This window comes from Diospyros lotus, chromosome 8 (genome assembly GCF_014633365.1).
Source record: "Diospyros lotus cultivar Yz01 chromosome 8, ASM1463336v1, whole genome shotgun sequence".
NCBI classification, from domain to species: domain Eukaryota; kingdom Viridiplantae; phylum Streptophyta; class Magnoliopsida; order Ericales; family Ebenaceae; genus Diospyros; species Diospyros lotus.
The window spans coordinates 832,589-854,414 of NC_068345.1; the positions used below are offsets into that span (position 1 = coordinate 832,589).

Genomic DNA, 21,826 nt, shown 5'->3' on the forward strand with positions numbered 1-21,826 from the left:
GCTATGAAACATTAATAACATGGAGGATTATGCCAACCAACCTAGACTCATATGTATTTGAGCATATATACTTAATATGATTTACACTTTTTGGTTTATATTGACACCATGGAAGCAATATTATTATTAGCAAATGATCATTTTATCCTTTCTTTCTTTTTTTTTTTCTTTTTTTTTTTTCTATCAGTAGGGCATGTTATTGTTATTTTTGAAACATGAGGATGCATGGTTCTTACAATTAAACTAAATGCAGGGGTGGTTATTACAATTTTTTTCATATTTTTTTTATTCATAAAAAGTTATGTCTTTCAGGTTGCAATAAGGCATGTGAATTTCAAAAACCTGTCATTTTTAAATTTGTAATTTAAAATATATATATATATATATGCCACATCTCAATTTCTTCTATTTAAAAATTTAAAAATTTATAATTAAAGATAAAATATGCAGAAATTTATCATGGTTCAATTTTAACAAATTTTCATTTATATGAGATAAATTCATGACAATTGCTGGTATATATATACAAATTTAAAATTAAAATATAATTTATCTTTACTCATATATATATATATTCATAACTTAAATTATATCACTTAAAGATCCACAAAGAACAAGTACAGATCATTCACGAGACTCGAGTTTAAGATCCTGAGCTCACCAATATCACATAGATCCTACCACTAAACAATAACACCAAAACCAAGCACAATTCCAATATTAATGTGCCCCATTACCATGACCATTCCCTTGGTTGGGATTAATTGTTGAGTCTACTCTTATCTATCTTGCTTATTATCGCTATATATTCAACGTCAAACTTGATTTGAATTTGAGGAGGAAATATAGCAACTGCACAGTCGTCGTGATCCATCAAAGCATGGATCCAAGTTTAGCTTCTACCACCTTTCGGTTTCCGCTATATATATATATATGAATACACAGAGCAAGTGCCTCACGCTTCTGTCCACAGCACCGCATTGGATTTGGGGAGCTGTATGAAACCCTAAAAGTAGTTGGTTGCAGCAATAGAGATAATATTCTAGAAACATGGATTCAAACTCAACGTGGACCGCCAAACAGAACAAGCTGTTCGAGGATGCGTTGGTCGTGTTAGGCGGCGGGATATCGCCGGAGCTGTGGTGGCGTGTGGCGAGGGCGGTGGGCGGCAAGACGGCGGAGGAAGCGAAGAGGCACTACGAGATGCTGGTGGAAGATGTGGAGCAAATCGAATCCGGCCACGTTCCGTTGCCCCGATACAAACCGGCGGGAGAGAAGGCCTTCGATTTCATCGATGAACAAGAGAGGTAATTGATATATGACTGACTAAGAAGTTTTTGGGTATTCATTCAATTCAATGGCCTTTGTTTTTACGTACGTACGGAGATCTCCGAAACTAATTAGATAAGAAGAGTTGTCGATGTTCTAAATGGGTCTTTAAGGGCTTGCTGAGTGGATTAATGGGCTTCAAATTGATCGACACTTAACTCATCCTCCTGGAAAGGGTACTGTGATTGGTTCATGAGACCCTGCAGGAACAAGTGCTCGACTCATTAATGTTCCAAAGATCTACACATCTGGTAGTGTGTTATAAGTCCAGAAATCTAGCTCATCCTCCTAGATAGGGTACTGTGAATATTGGTTCATGAGACCCTGGAACAAGTGTGCTCGACCCAATGTTCCAAAGATCTAGACATCTGGTAGTGTGTTATAAGTCCAGAAATCTTGTTGAAAGGGTACTGTGATTGGTTCATGAGACCCTGGAACAAGTGCTCGATCGACCCAATGTTCCAAAGATTAGACATCTGGTAGTGTGTTATAAGTCCAGAAATCTTGCTCATCCTCCTAGAAAGGGTACCGTGATTGGTTCACGAGACCCTGGAACAAGTGCTCGACTCAATGTTCCAAAGATCTACACATCTGGTAGTGTGTTACAAGTCCAGAAATCTTGTGCGAGCATATGAATCTGGTTAGTAGATATAAATTCTCTCTTCTACCTTGGTTCCTTCTATCCAACCCAAGGGTTTCTAGTCACATAGTTATTTTCGTAACCATGGCTTCTCATAGAGAGTGCATTGGCATCTAGCTATGATGCATGGAAACGTATTGCAATTCTCGTTTTAATGTTTTCGAAACATTTTTATTTCTGAAACACCAAAAAAGTCTAAAAAATATTTTTGGACCCTTTCTACAATTTCATAAACATTTTGGGGCCATTTATAATATTATAAAAATATCAAAAACACGATTTCCGAGGTTTTCTTCATCTCTAACTCAAAATTTTTAATTCTTTTTAAATTTATTTTTAAAATTTATTTGAATGCATTATGAAATTTATGTTGATCAATTAGATATTTTAATTCATATACTTGCACTTTTTTTTCATTTACATACTTAAATTTTTTGTTATTTTAAGGACACCCTGAACTATACAATTTTGAGTTAATTGTGCCTCTAAATTTTTTATTGTTTCAATTGTACCTCTAAATTCATTGCTCTCAACAAATTTATTAAGATGTGCAATTAACTCGAAATTACATATATAATTCAAGAATGTAATTGACTCAAAATTGCAAGTTCAAGGTGTCTCTAAAGTCATAAAAAAATTCGAGTATTTAAATGAAAAAAATGTACAATTACCTATGTTAAAATATATATTTTGTCAATTTATATTTATTTCTAGATTAAATAATATTTTTATATTAAAAATTATATTTATAAAAAAATCCATATTTTTTATTTAAGCATTTTTTCGTATTTCTAGTTCTTACATTTTAAAAAAATAATATTTTTTTATTTTTATTTTATGTCAAATTTATTTTTTATTTTTATTTTTGTGTAATTTTAAAATCCAATGCTCTTCGTGATCATGTTTTTGGGACATGAAGCATATTCCAACTAACCCCCTCGTATGGACTAGGATCCATACTTCTCGGCTATGTTGTATGGAAACACCTCAGAAGTGTCGTTTTTCCGTTTTCGAAATGTTTCGGAAACGTTTCTTATTTCTGTTTCAGACCCTATTTATACCTATTTTTTTAGAAAAATGTCCGTTTCCACGTTTTCGTTTCCTATCGAAAATGTTTCTTATTTTTGTTTCAAACCCTATTTATGCTTATTTTTTTAGAAAAATGTCCGTTTCCACGTTTCCGTTTCCTATTGAAAACGTTTCCCGTTTTCATTTCCATGCAACATAACTTCTCGGTGCCCAACTGACGAGTTTGTTGATTAGGGTAAAAGGCTAATGCTTGCCAGGTATCTATAAGCCCATTTTTGATGATTGATTTATTTATAGTTTTAACTTTTTTTATTTGTTGGATCCTTTGGTTGTCTATCATGCTAATAGATGCAATGTTTATAAAAAAAAAATAAACTACAACTTTAAATATCAAAAAAATTAACCCGCACAAGTCTCCATAAATGTTGAAATTTATCTTAAATTTTTTTAATTGTTATTGTTAAATTTGTGAGGCAATTCGTTTGAGTTTACGTGTCAAGAACTTCTAAATGAATTAGCTCAATAATAAAATTGAAATTATATTGAATCGAAGTTTAGTCAGCCAACTTAGTAAACTTGGTGAAATCTTACGATATATTTAATATTTAGAAATTTTATATTATTTAGTATTTTTAAAATTAATAGATAAAGTTAATTTAAAATAAATACATATATTTTATTTATATTTTTTTTTTGTAATAATCATGTTATTAAATAATATTAATTTATTTTTTATAAAATTCTATCATTTAAACATATATTTATATACATTAAAATATATTTTTAATTATTTATAAAATTTTATAATTTTACGATCTAAATTTAAAATTCGACTTTATAGATTCTCATTTCAATTTTAAGAATCTTATTCTCAAAATGAATGCTTCTTCTCTCTTTGTAGGCTGAAGCATATGAAGTTGGAGTGAAGTCTCAACGTGGAATATTAGTAGAAGAAGGAGAAGTTAGAAGACACAATCAAGCTCTTTCCATTACCTTTCATTTGTGTTCTTTTCAACACTTGTGTATTGAGAATAGAGGAGAAGGAACAAAACGAGGAGAGTGAAAAAAATAAGGTATATACATATATATATGTATATGTATGTATGTATATATATCAATAAATACATTTTACCCATATTTTTAAACTCATTCATTTATTTTTTTCTTTTTTGTTCTAAAAAATATATAAATCTAAATAAACATACGAGAACAACTAAAATTAGTCCAGACTACAAATGAAATTATAGTCCGAAGGGCTAAAATGGCATTGTTTTGGCCTTCTTCGCCTACTCTTCTATTTTCTTTTCTTATTTATCTTTGAAACTGTTGTGATAAGTTATTCAAAATTACATGATAAATGTTTGCATTTTATCTGCATTTCGTGTGCATGTTATTTGGCTTTAATTTCATTTGCATTACAACATTATTTGGTTGTGTTTAATAACAGCCTTTGATTTCTTATAAGCGATGATCGTGTGGTTTACATTCTTTTAGTTTGAGTATTTAAAGACCTTATGAAACTCTAACCGTCATTTTTTCACAATCAAGAAATCCTAATCGGCTAAGAGATAGGTGACACAACCCAAGAATCCTTCGATTGGTAAGAATGTTCATTGTATTGCTCTATCTCCGATTCAAATCGCTTCGTTGTGGGAGGTAATGTTAAGAGACAGTGATGAGTATTGTGTTTGCATGGTTTGATGCAGTTTGTACTCTGTTTGTATTATGTCTTCTTGATGCAATAATGTAATCGTTATGTTCTTTGTTGATTCGGTGTAATTGCATTGTACTCTCTTTGATATAGTGGATTGACTAAGGGCAAAAATCTCTGCCGTGATTAGGATTCATTTACGGATCTGAACACGTATATTGTGTGTATTGTTTTGTGTTGTGTTCTTGGTGTAGTTGGCTTATTTTTTTGATTCAATTTCTCAACTTGGTTCTTGATTTCATTTTTGCCTGGTTGTATCAATCGTGGGATTAATAGAAACCTTTTTTGAGGCCAACTATATCTCAATTTTCTTTTCTTTTCATCTTTTTCTCTTCCTTTCTAATGAGTCGTTGTCCTAGTTGGAATGGCATGCTCGGGAAAGGATTTGAAACAATATACAACATGCTCGAAAGGGTTTTAAAGATGAGAAAGAAAAAAGAAGAGAATATGAGGGATGGTTGAAGCTAGGATGGTGGCTCGTCGAAGAAGAAGAGAAAAAACAATAATAGATGGTTGGTGTCAGAAAGGGTCTAAAAAATGAGAATGAGAAGAAAATAAAAGGAAGAGAAAAATAAAAATAAGTAAAAAAAGGCAAAAATGACTGCCAAAACGTGCCACTTTGGGCTTCCAGATTGCAAATTCAAGACTAATTTTAACTATTCTCTAAGATAGTGTTTGTTAAAATGAGTAATATAAAATTATATTAAAATAACTTATCTGTAAAGTTTAAGATAAGTTATTCGAATAGTGAGAAAAGATAAATTTATCTTGAAAATTTAAGATAAGAAGTCATATGATTTCTTTTTAAAAAAAATAATAAATATAATAAAAAATACTTTTGTCATGAATGTTTTTCATATCTTATCGAAGTTTATATTTTAATTAACAAATACTACTTAAACGTATTTTTTAAGAAAAATATATATGTATAAATAAAAAGATTTGGATACAAAGATTTTATAGTATAAAAAACTCAACGAAGCATTTTAACTACTATTTGAGAAGGTAAGTACATCGACTATATAAGACAATCGTGTCTACATATTCACCTACACAAAATTCAAGTTAGATATTTGATTTTTAAATAAAAAATTTATAAAAAATATTTTTAATAATATCATAAGCCCTAAACTCTATTAGTTAAAATGCTAAGTTAACCTCTCGTTGAAATGAATAAATTTATTTTCAATTCCAACTTTTATGTTTGAAATAAAAAAAGTTACAGAATTCAACTACACTAAACTAAACTCCACTGTTTGTAGACAAAAATATCCCCTTTCTTTCCCCCTTATTATCCCTAGAAAAATGTTATTGATATATCATACTTTACACTTTGAATCACATAATATAGTTAAAATGTCTAAAATACCTATTATTCAAAGTGGTGAGGTGAGGCAATGAGATAGCATGAGGCGATGAAATGCATTACTAAAATACCCTTCACCTAAAGTGATAAAACACGAAGAATATTTTTATTACTATGTCATCTAAAAGATACCAATAGTATGCTGGTTGTCACTAGTGTCAGTTTCATCCTCTGACGTCAATATTGAAGATTGCAGGTTAAATTCTTTTTGGATATAATTTTATTCTACCTATTTATTTTATTTTTACTTACTTTTAAAATTAATTTTGAAATTTAATATATATATATATATACACATTGCAAATATAAAACTTTGTGTATGTATTTTTTTCTTTTTTTATAACAATTATTTTTTTTTATATTAGCAAATTTTAAGATTCATTCGTTCCAAAGGATCCTATTACGAGATTCATTCACTTCATCATCTAACTATAGATTATAGTCAATTTGTAACCTTAAAATTGGGGAACGTGGCTTGTTGTCTTGTCGTGCCGTTTCAATCGCTTCTGGAGCAAGGTCTGCTGGGACTCGAGCAACTGCTCGGTAGCTCTCCCAGGAATATGGAGCCCGGTTCTTCACTGTTCAAGGTTTGGATATTCCAACTCCCAAATTTTCTTCTTTCTCTCCGATCTCAACTCGAACAACTTGAATTGGGGAGAGAAGAAATGTACATTTGTTTCCCGAGAAACCGAGGGAAAGCAATGGAAAATTATGATCAAATTTCGGCAATGTTTCTTTTCACCACTTTGCTCCCATTTATCACACGCTCTTCCGAGAGAAATTATGTTTTTGTTCCAAAACACATCTTATGTTGCTTTCCTAGGAAGGGGATGAGGTTTAACTTGTATGTTGGGTTTCTCAAGCGAAGAAGGAATTTTGTTTTGTTTTTGTTCCAAAAGAGAGCAAAGTCGAAGTTAGAAGATGTTTGTATCTTTACGGTTGGATTTGAATAAGAAAGAACAACTCTTCTTTTCCATGGAGTATAATGCAAACATTATGTGTTTAACTTCAAACACTTGGTATGCATAAATGCTAGGGGATTTTTCACATCATAACTGTGAAAATATGTTTCAAATCTTGTTTATGCAAGCGTTTTGTTATTGTGCAGATAATATTGGGATCATCTTCGGTAGCCCGTCGCAAAATACTCGTTGAGATGGGATATGACTTCGCAATTATGGTATATTCTGGTTAAAATCTGCTGTATATATGATGGTTGTCATGAAGTTAACTCTTTTATGGTTTTAGACTGCAGATATAGATGAGAAGGGTATTCGGAAAGAAAAACCAGAGGAGTTGGTAATGGCCCTTGCAGAGGCAAAGGTATGTAAAATCCTTCAGAATAATAACAATGGGATTCCAAATATTACATAAACAACAATAATCCAAAGCCTTAATTTCATTAGGTGTGGTCGGCTACATGAATTTTAGACCTTCGTGCATCTCTACACATGAATTCCAAATATTACATAATTGCCTTGGTGGCAATGGAAAGGTTGCTCCTTTGTAATTGGAAGGTCATAGTTTTGAGTTGTGGAAACAGCCTCTTTGCAAAGCAACAGTAAGATTGTGTACAAAAACAACCTTCTCTCCTGACCCCTGCAAAGTGGGAGTCTCATGCATTAGGGATGCCCTATTATATCTTGTCCTCAAGGATACAATTGTATTCCGTTATATCCTGTTGAGATTACATAACAATTTTTAACTTATCTAATAATATATGAAGATAAAAATCTGGTTAACCTCTAAAATCATATTTGCTTTCCGAAGCTATACAACTCAATAGAGTTTTGTGTGTGTGTTTTGCTGTCTTGATCTGCAAAGCATCATAGCTAAGATGGAATGGTTTTGTTACAGTGTTGTTCATTGATTCTGTAAATTGCGTTGAATCTCAGGCTGATGCCATCTTATCAAAGCTCCAAAAATCTGAAAACCATGGGATGGATGCTGAACCAACACTTTTAATTGCAGCTGACACAGTATGTGCTGTTTATTTTCTCTTGCTACAGCCTATTTTAATTAGTGTTTTGGATCAAGTTGCATATTATCCGGCATCATCTATGCATGGAGGATATTTTGCATTCTGGAGGAACTCCCCCCCCCAAACAAAGAAACTGGGATGTCTTCTTGGTCTTTGGCATCTAAAGTTTAAAAAAAATAAGATTTCACCTTTGGTGCTTTAAATGACCAGTTACTTCAATGAGATGTACGGATGCATTCTAAGCACGCTATGTACCTTCTTGTATTGGGTTCTAGGCTGCTCAAATGTGGCAACTTGATGATTTCTTTTGGGATAAATCCACTTCCTACAGCAATTGTGCTTTATATTCAATTACTTGGGAATGTAAATGCTTTGTAATAATTTTGTCAGAATATATAGAAATGATTGAGCTAAAATTCATATAGCCAGCTTGACCTAGCGGGATTAAGGCTTGATATGTTGTTGTCCAAGTTGTTTAGTTGGGTAGTCTCTACCCATGTTCAAGATTTTATCAGAAATTTGAACCCATCATGCTTTCAGGAAGGGAGAGGATATCAACAGCTGATCTTGATAATGTGATAACATGCCTCCAGTATATGCGTAAACTTGTGTCTAATTAGTAATTAGGAGAAGGATGCTGAGCCTCCTGTCTTAATTAATTGTACATGTTTTGGTGAGTGAAATCTTTCTGCAAGTAGCCAACAACATGCATTTGATTTAGGTTATTATTCAACTGCCTGGTTATATGAAGAATACCTATTTCCTGGAGGTTAAAGTTTCTTGATTTGGCATGTTGGTGATATTAGATATTAGCTGTGAGCACTTTGCCCCCTGAACAAGGTAGAGTACTGGAGATCAGAGGGTTAGTAACAGGAACTTTTCAGTTGTTTCTGGGACACAGGAAAGAGAAAAAAAAAATTATTTAGTAGTTCAAGGCTGACATCTAGAATTCATGTAGTTCCACACTTTTAGGACAATTGTATGGTGAGAGTTGGAATGAAAGGGCTGCAGAAAAGGAATTGAAGTTTAATTATAGGAGAGATGTTTATAAAAGAAGAGTATTGTATCTGTGCTTGCATTTGTACTAAAATATGATGTGGATACATTAGGTTCATTCCACTGTTTGACTCACATTTGCTTTCTCAGGTCTATTTCGGTCAATGTTGGTTCTGTTTGCTTGGCCCAAAACCTTGAGTTTTCTTCTATTTTTCACTTAAAAAACTATTTTACATTGAAATGTGTGGTACAGACCCCACATGGTAGGATAAAGGCTTGATATGTTGTTTTTGTTCTATCAGAAGGTGTGATGAGTGAATTCAGCTTGTTAAGTTCCTCAAGGGGATACTGAGTATATGCTAGAACTGGCGGCACATCTATCACTGAAAGTTGATAAGAATTTTGTATTGTCTTAATCTGTATTGGCCATCAAAGGACCACTGGTAGCTGATAAAGATTCAAAATGTTTATATACAAGGAGAAGGGTAAGGATGGGATAATTTTGGGCAAGGAATTTGAACTGGAGCTTATTCTAGTAGGTGGGATACCCTACTCCATTTTGGTGGAACTGTGGAGCAAAGTTCGTCCTATTTAACATACATAGCTTGCATGCACTATGAGAGAATCACATATCTATACATCCACATAAACCCTATATGTGGATGCTAGATGTTGTGTCTATTCATTACCTAAAGGAACAAAGATCTGCTACAGTTGCCTTTTATGAGCAGACATGTTCGCTGCATCTGTACTGTGTATCCTCAAACATAAAAAATGCACTTCTGGTAAACATTGTTGGCAATGCTCCCTTTACTGATCTGTTGAGTGGTGGATTAAGACTTTGCATTATCTCATTGCTAACTTGCAATCATTTGGAGGTTGTTGTCTATGAAGGTACTGTCAGGGAAAAGCCATTGAACATGGAAGAAGCACGGCAATTCATCCAAGGTTTGTTTCACTTGCACCACAATTTCCTATTATATTAGTTTATGGTTCCGGTAATCTTACCAAATCTGCTTTAGGTTATTCTGGTGGGCATGCAGCGACAGTAAGCTCTGTTCTTGTTACAAATGTCAAGAATGGATTCAGAAGAGGAGAGTGGGATAAAGTGGAGGTATGATTTTATTCTATTTTCAGCTTCATGAATCATTTTGAAATCCTTACAAAAGTTTTTGTAATTGTTGTTCTGAGGTATAGGGAATTTTTTTTTTTTGTTATACAGTCTTTTAAATCAACCAAATTGATGAAATTTATGCAACGCCTGGTTTGAGCTAAAAAATTAGAACAGGAGGAATGATTATGTGACCCAAACAATATGTTCTCTCATGTCTTATAGTTATTATTATCTTGTAAGAGGGTCATGTCATATGTTGGTGCGAGCAGATAAATTAACTAATAATGAGTGCTTCATTCCTAGACATTCTAAAGCTGAAGAAATCATTCACGGATGTTAAACAGCTTTATTGCTATATCAGTCATCAGTGACAATTTTTTATGGTAGGGAAAACATACAGGTTGGGTTTAGAATTCTTGAATCTCAGAATTAGATAGATTTGTTAGCCTGGTATAGGTACTTTAAATGTCATGTGTGTGAAATTCTCACACAAATTATAAGGATGCTGTCTGAAGCTTGATAAATGCTGGCTGAAATTTTGATAAGAAACTCAACTATAACGTTTAATAACCCTCACTTTCACTTGCTATATATGTTTAGAGCTTCTTTATGCCATGCAAAATTTTATGATCAGATGCGTGAGCTCCTCTGGTTGTTTGGTATGGTTGAAAATGCTAAAATCATGGCTGGTTTTGACTACATGAGCACAGTGTGCAATGGTCTTATGTGGAAAGAGTCAATGGTCTTCTTTTTCCTGGATACAAACTCTTCAGTTCAATGTTATGCAGTACTGAGAATTTCTATAATTAGATACCTGAGCTCCTCTGTTTGGCATGGTAGAAAATGTTGAAACTATGACTGGTTTCACTACATAAGCATGTAATGAAATGCAATGATCTTATGTGAAAGAAAATGTTTCTTATGATTTTTATACTTGGCATATGCATCCTTCAATCTGCATGAGGAAGTTTATGTGTAATCAGTGGCGGAGCCACATGCAGCCAACTGCCCACCCTGGATTTTTAAAAAAAATATTATATATAATAATTTAGTATTTTTTAATTTTTTTTTCTAAATGCCCACCCTGAATTTTTAAAAAATTCTAAATTTTGGATATATTAGTCGATGAAAATAAGGGTATCGGGTGATTGCCTCTTATTGCCAAAAACCATCGGCCACGATGGCTGGTGGCAATTTCTAGTCTATTTACGCGTATTGGGTTTGGCCAAAAGTTTAAGCTTAGTTTTATGAAATTTGGCCGTTAGATTTTATTGATTTTTTGTGTATGTTGATTGATGGGAATAAGGGTGTCAAGTGATTGCCTCTAATCGTCGAAAACCATCGGTCATGGTGGCTAGTGGCGACTGTCAGTGCTTTTTTCAGTATTAGCCGAAAATTAAAAATAAGATATATGAAAATTTGATCCACTTTTTTTTTTGTGTATGTTAACCTCCCTTGACCATTTCTTTAATTATGTTTTAATTAAAGGGATTAATTTTTTTTTTTTGTTATAAATTTGTCAATTACATATTTGAAACTATGGCAAAAAACATATTTTCTATCATAAAGTTTGTCAATATTCGACTACGTAATTGAATTGGAGATTAATGATTGAATGACAGTCTATCATGAAATTTATCAAGACTCGACTACGCAATCAAATTGGAGATTAATGATTGAACGACAACCTAGTTGTGTATATTAAAAAATAGATATTTAATAAAATTGATAATGATATTATTATGCGATGTTATTAAAATATGAAAATACGTCGATTGTATAATTTATTGATATATATATTTTAATATTATATTATTTTTAATTTTCTTATATTATTTAATTTTAAACATAATTTAGAGTTTTAGTTTTTAATTTTTGCCCACCGTGCCTAAAATTTCTTGGCTCCGCCACTGTGTGTAATCTGTTTTCCAATTGGTGTTCCTCTTGCATGGTAAATATAAATATATATATATGTATATATATAACTTCCTAATGAATGGTCATGCAAACCAAGTGAAACAATTCTTGTGTGGATGACTTTGCAGATCTATTTTCATGACATACCAGATCAAGTCATTGATGACCTGGTACACAAAGTTTTTGTTGTAATTGTTTGTTCTTTCATTATTTCAAAACCTATATAGTAAGTTAACATGCAGTTTCTTCCTATTTCTGAGTTCAGATTGAGGAAGGGAAGGTTCTCTATGTTGCTGGAGCATTAATAATAGAACATCCTTTGGTACTACCCTATGTTAAACAAGTGGTATGTCTCATGACCTTTCCCAGTTCACCTAATTTCTAGCATTGTTTGCAAATATTAGCCATAGGAGGTATATATATAAATATATAGAATATCAACAACACATGGACAAGCAAAGATCAGAGTCCGGTTTGATCCAAAAGATTAGTCATGACAATGATGACATTGTGGTAATCGATTTTGGCCTCTCCTCAAACCAGATCTTTTGAGCTCAGTCCATCTCCACTTTCTTCATCCCCCGCAACCCAAAAAAAAAAAAAAATTGATAAAGCATGCCAAACTGTGTTTTTATTGACTCCAAACCTATATTTCAGCCCCTATACTTTTATGTTTTTTTTCGTGTGACCATTCGATTTTTTCGTTATTTCGATTACACCATTGTACCTGCATTTTCGAGTCAATTTAACTCTTGTACTTTAAACTTTTTTTGTGTGTGGTAACACGAACCTTTCATTGTTTCGATTATACCCCTAAACCTATATTTTCGAGTTAAATTAACCCATGTATTTTGACATAAATAGAGTGTGACTAGTACTTTGTCATGTAACTTTACCTTTTTCTTTTTTACACATAAAAGTACAGAGTTAAATTGACTCGAAAATATAGGTCTAGAGGTTTAACATAAACAACAAAAAGTTCAAGTTATTACACGAAAAAAAAATCAAAGTACATGGGTTAAATTAACTCAAAATTTAGGTTCAGCTATATAATAAAAAAATAAAAAATTCGGATAATCATGCGAAAAAAAAGTGAAAGTGAAAGTACATGGTCAAAAATATGAATTTGCCCCAAAAATAATGGACTTTCAAACTTAGTTGCAGATGGAATGGGAGGTTTCTCATTTCTGGTTATATAAAAATGACTCTCTTGCATTCTTGTACCATCAAATATGTTGTCTCATGATCAACTACTTCAATGCTATACCTAGTCATATCATGTAAATTAGTTCTCTGAGAAGAACAGTTCTAATTTTATTTGAATTGATTGGAAAAAGAAACTATTTTCTTCTAGTAAGTACTTTTGGAACACCCATTATGATGCTGAAAATATATTATGATACAAATACCATATTGCTGCTGTTTGTGCAGGTTGGAACCACTGATAGTGTCATGGGACTCCCCAAAGCTCTCACAGAAAAACTGATAAAGGAGGCTCTCCTCTAGTCCAATCTGAATTTGGAACTTTTACCCATTATTAATTCCTTAATGAATGTTTCATGCCCTCTAATTTAACCTTCATACATTGTAGCTTCACTATCATGGGTCATTTTCTTGGGTTAATTAATATTGTGATGGAACAAAGATTTGTGGCATCTTGGTTGGTAGGAAACTCTCCTCGTTTTAGCAAATAAAGCTACAATTTTTTTTTATGGTTTTTTTTAGCACTTTTAATGTTTTATCACCAATAATAAAATGTGTTCTTTTATGTCAATAAAGTTATCTTTCTAATGTTCTTAAAGATGGGTCTAAGTGATAACTAGCATCCTATGTCACATGTTTATCTTATAATAAAATTAAAATTATAAGATATTTTAAAATCTTGTGATTTGTTTCTGCTTGCTATTAAGGCAATGGTTAAGTGTTAATAAATGCATTCTATTTTTAGATAATATGTATTATTTTTTGTTATTTCGATTATATTTTTAAACTATATAATTTTTAGTCAATTGTATACCTTCCTAGTATGATAAAGAACTCATTGTCGACACATTTGAGCTTGATTAAATATCTATAAGAGAGGTTGTCGTTATTTGACGGAGCGAGCACATGAATTGTGGTGATAAGCATTTTGTTGCTAGAGGCAAAAAATGTGAGTAGTGAGGTATCAGGGTGGTGGCGGGATGGATCTAGTGGTGGATGGAATAATCACTACAAGAAGGGGCACATGATGGCTACCGTAGCATGTAGAGTGACCGGAATCAATTTTCTACTCGCAGCAGCATTGTTTTTCCTTTGGTGCCAAAAACAAAAGGTTAGGTGAAAACACTAAGTAGTATCGACGTCGATGCTTATAGTCATATTCAATCATTGAAGTTTTATCTCGGTGCATTTCTAATTTTTTATTTTTCATTTTTTAACTATTTCTTTGTTAATTATTTATCAGTGCTCATGTATTGTACACTATAATTCAATTTTAATAAGGTGTAAAATTAATTCAAAAATGCATCATTTGAAAATATTAGGGGTATTAAAAAAATTGACAAATCGTAAAAATTGTCCGCACTGCACCGCACAAATTTTTGGGATACTTTCATCAATTGAGCTGTAAGTTAAACCATCACCCCCCCTCTCTCTCTATATATATACACGTGTGTTTATAATTAATTGATGATTTATGTGTAAAGTTACATTATTGTAGTGGATTTGTGTGTGTGTGTGTTTTTTTTTTATTTTGCTGATTCATGCTTTGGATTTGCTGTGTGCGAAGATAAATTGAAAGCGTAGGAGGTTAGGTATCATGTAAATTAAAAGTTTATGAGATTAAGTAGCTTTACCTTATAGGCTAAATGATTGATAAAATTATATAATAAAAATAGGCAAATTAATATTTTGAACAAATCGTATAAATTGCACCTTAAAATGCAGTGCAATTTCTGCGTACTAAATTAAATCTTGTGATTTGATTTGATAAAAAAATTACACATAATTTAGCATACTAAAAATGTTAAAAATTGGTGAAATCATACTGTGTACTCTCCTAAAAATATAATAAAAATAATAAAAAATTTAAATTAATATATCATAAAAATACAAAAATATAAGGGTAAAAATATGTATTTGGCTAGCTTAAACTGAATTAATTTTTGGATCCTACATTTATACATCCCAGGTGTCGCAGCCCCATTTGGGCCGAATTAAAGAAGCCGCTAATTTGGGACCTGACTAAAGGTTCTAGAAATATCAGAACTCTGCTGCTTTCAAATTCATTGAAATGTTTGGTCGCTTTCGCATCACAGTTCACATTACACAGAATCTAACTCAAATGCCGGACCACAACTCTTATTAGGAAGAGACTTAAACTTAAAAGAATGTACAAACATATAAATTCCCACCCCCCAACACAACTCTTTGTTTTTTTTATTATAAATAATTTACTCCATATCTTAAGTTTAGCTCAAAAATTATTCTTGTTCTAACCACATTTTTTTATTCCCCTCTCTATTTAACTTCTTATTTTATTTATTTATTAATAAATTTTAAAATTAATAATTAAATATACAAAATAATTAAATACGCACATATATAATATCAATAACCAAATACACTATCACTTATCTAATACGTAAATAAATAAAAAATTCAAAAGCACAAACTCAAATCTGTGCAAGATGATGAACAATACACCGCCGCTCGTCTCATCGCCCCTAGTTTTACTCTTTGATGCCAATGTTTCTGTTGCACGTGGTTGTCGTCATATCCCCGATTTTCTCTTTTGCCTTGTCTGTAATTTCTTTTTTCCGAATTTACTAGTTGTTGCATTTGTAACCCATGTTCTTTGATCGATTTCATCTTCCATTGCCTTAGCTTGGGTTTTTTCTAATGTTGATGGCCGTTGGGGGGGGGAAAGGGGAGATGACGAGGGTGGGTTAGTTGATTTCACTCACCAAATCTAGCAAAGGTTTTGGAATTTGCCAAAATTTTGATGATGATGAGCAGCATTGGAAGTTGAACTTTTAGTTTGACTCGTTAGATTTTGACTTGATAAGTAATTAAACTTTTCTATTGGAGTCATCTTTAGGAATTGATTAAAAAAAAATGTTATTTTAGATAGAAATATTAAGAGGGCGAGCTAAATGTATTGATGTGGTGTTAAGTAAAGATTTTAAACTTACTAATTAATTAAATATGTCTATTTCAAAAGAATATTTCTTTGTACAAATATATAAATTTTCTCCCAATCTACAGTCTAGTCTTAGGGATTGGTTGAAAAAAAAGTATATTTTAGATAGAATACTAAGTGCTCAAGTTAAACATACCGACTTCAATTTAGAAAGATTTAAACAAGCTAATTAGATATTTCAATTTCAAGAAAATTAGCCCGTTAAATTCAAAATTAAAACACAATTCAATTAAAAAGAAGAAAAAAAGACATCAACATTCTGTCCGACTTAAAAGCAAAAAGAGATAAGAGACTAATGAAGCGAGCCAATTAGGTTGATCAAAGACCAAAAGGACCAATTTGGTCTGGTCTAGACTCTAATGATGGGTGGGCTGATTTCATGGCACATAAGAAAAGTATTTTTTTTTTCCTGAATATAATTATTTATTATGTTTGGTCAAAATTCACAAAATATTTTTACAAAAATTATTTAAAAAAGGCATTTTTAATGATTATTTTAAAATATTTGTTTTTTTTTTAATTTTTGTTTAGAAAAGTAAAGGATGGATAATGTTGTGGAACAAAATAATAGGGTTTTAAAAATTTAAAATTTTAAAGAACAGATGATGGGAAGATTTTGGAATAAATGGAGGCGATAAGGATGAGTTGTGGAGGAGGAGGAGGAGGGAGGAGAAGAAGCCGAAGAAGAAGAAGAAGAAGAAGAAGAAGAAGAGGATAACAGTAACAGAGCAGGAGAGTAACAGGACGATTGTAATCTGCCAGTCGCTGTCACAGGTGAAATTCACGGTTGTTTTTACTTACTGCTACGAAAGTAGAACTCTCAGTTTGACCTTTCTTCTTCGATTTCTTCAACTTCACATATATTTTAATATACCATCCGATTTCAGACGTTGTATAATTGTGTATTTATATATATATATATAGATAGATATATAGATAGAGAGAGATATGCAAGCGCGTCTGTATGTATACATTTGGCATCTAGGTCATCATCTCTCTCCTTGCAGTAGGGATCGTTCACCGGCATGGACGGAGGAGGCGACGCGCAGGTCAACGGCGGCGGTGCTGCTACGGCGGCCACGGTCGGAGTGCAGATCCATCACGGGCAGAGCCGGAGACTGCCGGACTTCCTCCAGAGCGTGAATCTCAAGTATGTAAAGCTAGGTTACCATTACTTGATTTCGAATCTGTTGACTCTCTGTCTGGTGCCTGTAATGGCCATGATCTTAATCGAGGCTTCGCAAATGAATCCAGCCGATATTCGCCACTTGTGGCTTCACCTGCAGTACAATCTGGTGAGTGTGATTATCTGTTCGGCTGTTCTGGTCTTCGGATCGACGGTCTATATTATGACTCGGCCTAGACCGGTTTATCTCGTCGATTACTCGTGTTATCGGGCCCCCGATCACTTGAAAGCGCCGCACGAGCGGTTCATGAAGCATTCGCGGCTGACCGGGGACTTCGACGAGTCGTCGTTGGAGTTCCAGCGCAAGATTTTGGAGCGCTCGGGACTCGGCGAGGAGACGTACGTCCCCGATGCGATGCATTACATTCCGCCGCGCCCGTCCATGGCGGCAGCGAGAGATGAGGCCGAGCAGGTTATGTATGGCGCTTTAGACAATCTTTTTGCTAATACCTCTGTTAAACCCAAGGATATTGGAGTTCTGGTTGTGAATTGTAGCTTGTTTAACCCCACGCCTTCTCTTTCGGCCATGATTGTGAATAAGTATAAATTGAGGGGTAATATTAGAAGTTTCAATTTGGGGGGTATGGGTTGTAGCGCTGGGGTGATTGCAGTTGATCTTGCAAAAGATATGCTGCAAATTCATCGGAATACTTATGCTGTTGTGGTTAGTACCGAGAACATCACTCAGAATTGGTATTTTGGGAATAAGAAGTCCATGTTGATACCTAATTGTTTATTTAGAGTTGGTGGTGCCGCAGTTTTATTGTCAAATAAGTCTGCTGATAGCAGACGGGCCAAGTATAAGCTTGTTCATGTAGTGAGGACACACAAGGGTGCAGATGATAAGGCCTTTCGGTGTGTTTATCAAGAGCAAGATGATATAGGGAAAACTGGCGTGTCCTTGTCTAAAGAACTCATGGCAATTGCTGGTGGAGCTCTTAAAACAAACATAACTACATTGGGTCCTTTGGTGCTCCCAATTAGTGAGCAGCTTCTGTTCTTTGCTACTCTGGTTGTTAAGAAGTTATTTAATAGAAAGGTCAAGCCCTATATTCCGGATTTCAAGCTGGCTTTTGATCATTTCTGCATACATGCTGGTGGAAGGGCAGTGATTGATGAGCTGGAGAAGAATTTACAGCTACTGCCATTACATGTGGAAGCCTCTCGGATGACTCTCCACCGATTTGGGAACACTTCATCAAGCTCCATCTGGTATGAATTGGCATATATTGAGGCCAAAGGAAGGATGCGGAAGGGGCACCGGGTCTGGCAGATTGCATTTGGGAGTGGCTTCAAATGTAATAGTGCAGTCTGGCAGGCACTTCAAAATGTCAAGCCTTCTCATAAGGGCCCCTGGGAGGATTCCATTGACAAATACCCTGTGAAGCTACTCTTGTAGTCACCATGAGGTTGGTTAGGCTTCATTCAAGATATTGCTCATCAGTAGCTTGTGTTGTGTTCTACAAGACTGCAAGTAGCTGTCAAAAATAAAAAAATAAAAAATAAAAATTGTCTTTGAGTTTCTCCATTTGATCGTTAATTGTGTTTTCCTGTTTAATTTTACTCTTGTTTAGAGTACTAATCTATTTATTTGTTGATCTTGTAATGTACACTATATAAGGATATATCATGCTGCACGAATATGCGATCATGATAATGTTGTGAATGCATTCATTAAAGTATGATTCCTTATTCTCTGTTACTGTTGCTTTGTAGAATTGTTCATCAAAGTGTGACTTTTTATTTTGCACTGTTCACCATTAGCCACATTGGTATTAGATGATGCCACTTATGGATTAAGATCGGGCATGATTTATGGTACCGTTCAAATTTCCGTGCTATTATGTGCACATGAAAGTGTGACTCATTTTATATTGCTCAGCACTGAACTGGTTTGGCATGTAACTGTTTTGAGGTAATGTACCACAAAAAGATTAAAATCAGGCAGAAATGATTGATGTTTGTATTTTATTTAGTAGGAGTTAGCTAATTATTGCGAAAGAAATAAACATGTGATTTAAGTTGTTGCGCTTCTTAATCATCCTGATACAAGGAATATCAGAACAAGGACTTGTGAAGCTTTTCCCAAAGCTTTGATAGAAATGTTAAAGTGCTGAAAGTTTACCTCTGTGTCATTTGTGTGTTTCCTGTGTAGTAATCTTGCCTCAGAACTCATTTGAATCTGACAAAATCTTATTTAAGAGTGAATACATAATGCAACATGCTGAAGATACCTATCCTTGTACACATACAACATTACTGGGCGAGGCATCTACATGATATGTGTCATCTCTTTAGAGAAAGCATCTATTGGTAAAATGGCATGCCCATATGAAGATCACTGAAGTGAATGTTCCATGATCAGTTAACTGAGGAACGCGGCTCCTTCAAGGTCCTACTTCCTCCTTTTCTTTTTCTCTTCCTCGTTTTCCATACTTTCCAGTTGAAGTTCTGGATGTTGTCAATGTGGCAGATACAGGTAAAGGCGTGAAGTTACGAAAAAACTTCAGCTCGGATGAGACATACAAAGACATGGTTTAACCAGGGAAATGTGAGTCTTACTAATGTTCTAATGCTGTTTTTCAATTGCACCAATTATTCTGATGGGCAAATCTTGCCAGCCCCATTAAAAATGTTTTGGATGTTCTATTGATGGCATGGGGAAGTGACTAGCACGTGTGTTTTTCCAATAAATTGCATGTCTTTAATCTTTGAGAAAGTGCTTGATCTTGAGACACACTCAATGAATTTGTTCTCAACCTTCGCTTGCAGAGTGAAACAGACAATTTTCTTTGTGAAGCAGCCTTTGATGGAGACTGCTATGGTTACTATTAGCTGGCCCTTTGATATATGGATATAAATTTGAAATCTGGTGAACAACAAGCTTCTTTTTCGTTGTGTTCTTTTGTGCATCTTACAGCTGGAGTTTTACTCTTTTTGATGTACTTGTAGTAGTATTACATGGGAAAACATAGGAAACTTCGGCCCCATTTTAGTATGACCTCCCAAATATTGGCAGCAACTTAGCAACGTTTGATTGGGGTTTTCTATTGTTTGGTAGTCAGAAATGCTATTTGTACATAAGAGTTTATAACACTAAAATGTATAATGCATTAAATTTGAGTGCACAAATTCTTTGTACAAAAAGCATTTTTAGGGGTGGTAAAGAGGTCGGGATAAAAGGGAAGATAGAAACTAAACATTTACTGATGATCCGAATTTAAGAGGGTGACTCAAGGGCAGGTTCAAACAATCTGTTATTTGGTATGGGGTGGTTACCATTTAGTGGCGTCATGAAAAATGACAAGAGAGAAACCATTTAGCATTGCTATTGGGCATACATTTACTGCGATAGAACCTGCCAGAGGAAGACTTCTTTGAACCAAATCTCAAAAGATAGTCGCCGCCGCCCTACGTTTAATGGCCACCCTCAATCTTTGACATTAATCTTGTTGACGACTAAGTTTTTGAACGTGCCAAAATCTTGTAGATTTCGCCGGCAACTGCTGACGCTGCTAGTTGATTATCCTATCTACTTTTCACAACTTGCAGAGCTCGTGACTTGACTTTCACAATTTGATTATTTGGTCCTCATAGTTATCAAAGAAGCTATAACTCATATGGTGTTATAAACACTTAGTAAAATGTGAAAGGAATTCATAATTAGTCTGGGTCAAATGTATAAAATCATTTTATCCCTTTCACATAAACAAAAATGTTTTTGACTATTTGAATAAATTAATTAGACTTTATAATCATTTTTATGTAAGATACTAAAAATACCCTAAATGAGATTTTAAAATATATTGCCCTTAGCCTCATTTATTAAAATACCATTATCTCTTTCATATAACATTTTTTCTTTTTCCTCTTTCAAATTCATGTTACTCTCTTTTTCTCTATTATCAAATTATCCAAATTCAATCATTCTTCATACATTCAATCTTTTTGCTTGTTGGGTCATTTAATCTTCTTCATAAATTGCAGCGATTTCATTGAAGTCTCATTTAACAAGTTTTTTTTCCCTCAAACAAACAATTTTACTCAATCTCAAGCTATCGATTTGATTTTTATTTATTTTAATTTTAAAAATATTTTTTTATGTTCACATTGTTTATTAATACTGTGTAGAATGATTGTGGTTGTGAGTAGAATATATTTTGCTAGATATCAATCCAAATCTATATTAATTTGTGTGAATTTTTTTTTTCAAAACTGCACATTATTACTGAGTTTTGTGAGCCACAAAACCTAGCCAACCAAAACCCAAATCGGGTTTGGTTGCCCAATGGGCAAAACAAAAAATTAAAATCAAGTTTAGTGGGCGACAAAACCTTGCCATCGAGTCTGGTTGCCCACCAAATTTGATTTTAT

General features: G+C 33.5%; 3 protein-coding genes across 9 annotated transcripts; all 3 read left to right on the top strand.

Moving 5' to 3' along the window:
• Positions 1-1,050: 1,050 nt before the first annotated feature.
• On the top strand, positions 1,051-3,924 carry LOC127807077 (protein RADIALIS-like 4). The gene is made up of 2 exons (XM_052344690.1): positions 1,051-1,307; positions 3,900-3,924. Exons 1-2 carry the CDS (start codon positions 1,051-1,053, stop codon positions 3,922-3,924), a joined length of 282 nt encoding a protein of 93 aa, XP_052200650.1.
• Positions 3,925-6,497: 2,573 nt separating this feature from the next.
• Positions 6,498-13,793, top strand: LOC127807076 (uncharacterized). The gene is made up of 9 exons (XM_052344689.1): positions 6,498-6,662; positions 7,184-7,255; positions 7,324-7,398; positions 7,971-8,054; positions 9,931-10,000; positions 10,075-10,166; positions 12,212-12,253; positions 12,349-12,429; positions 13,515-13,793. The coding sequence occupies exons 1-9, from the start codon at positions 6,636-6,638 to the stop codon at positions 13,587-13,589; spliced, it is 618 nt and encodes a 205-aa protein (XP_052200649.1). The 5' UTR covers positions 6,498-6,635; the 3' UTR covers positions 13,590-13,793.
• Positions 13,794-16,882: 3,089 nt separating this feature from the next.
• On the top strand, positions 16,883-20,584 carry LOC127808325 (3-ketoacyl-CoA synthase 4). Of its 7 annotated transcripts, none has more exons than XR_008024915.1 (5): positions 16,883-17,040; positions 17,274-18,861; positions 19,608-19,844; positions 19,926-20,003; positions 20,225-20,584. XR_008024915.1 is itself a non-coding variant. In XM_052346825.1 (3 exons), exon 2 carries the CDS (start codon positions 17,292-17,294, stop codon positions 18,849-18,851), a length of 1,560 nt encoding a protein of 519 aa, XP_052202785.1. In that variant the 5' UTR covers positions 16,883-17,040; positions 17,274-17,291; the 3' UTR covers positions 18,852-18,861; positions 19,608-20,584. The 7 variants fall into 7 exon arrangements, 3 of the variants coding, with proteins under 3 accessions (XP_052202785.1, XP_052202784.1, XP_052202786.1); XR_008024918.1 differs by having other exon boundaries at positions 19,932-20,003; XR_008024914.1 differs by having other exon boundaries at positions 19,608-20,003.
• The last annotated feature ends 1,242 nt before the right edge of the window (positions 20,585-21,826 follow it).

What these genes read in the sequence shown, in the direction of transcription:
- LOC127807076 (XM_052344689.1), top strand. Translation starts at nt 6,636, where the DNA reads ATGGAGCCCGGTTCTTCACTGTTCAAG. An exon ending in TGGCCCTTGCAGAGGCAAAG is followed by an intron (nt 7,399 to 7,970) that starts GTATGTAAAATC and finishes GTTGAATCTCAG; the next exon opens with GCTGATGCCATCTTATCAAA. An exon ending in TTTTAATTGCAGCTGACACA is followed by an intron (nt 8,055 to 9,930) that starts GTATGTGCTGTT and finishes AATCATTTGGAG; the next exon opens with GTTGTTGTCTATGAAGGTAC.
- LOC127808325 (XM_052346825.1), top strand. Translation starts at nt 17,292, where the DNA reads ATGGACGGAGGAGGCGACGCGCAGGTCAACGGCGGCGGTGCTGCTACG.
- LOC127807077 (XM_052344690.1), top strand. Translation starts at nt 1,051, where the DNA reads ATGGATTCAAACTCAACGTGGACCGCCAAACAGAACAAGCTGTTCGAG. An exon ending in TTCATCGATGAACAAGAGAG is followed by an intron (nt 1,308 to 3,899) that starts GTAATTGATATA and finishes CTCTCTTTGTAG; the next exon opens with GCTGAAGCATATGAAGTTGG.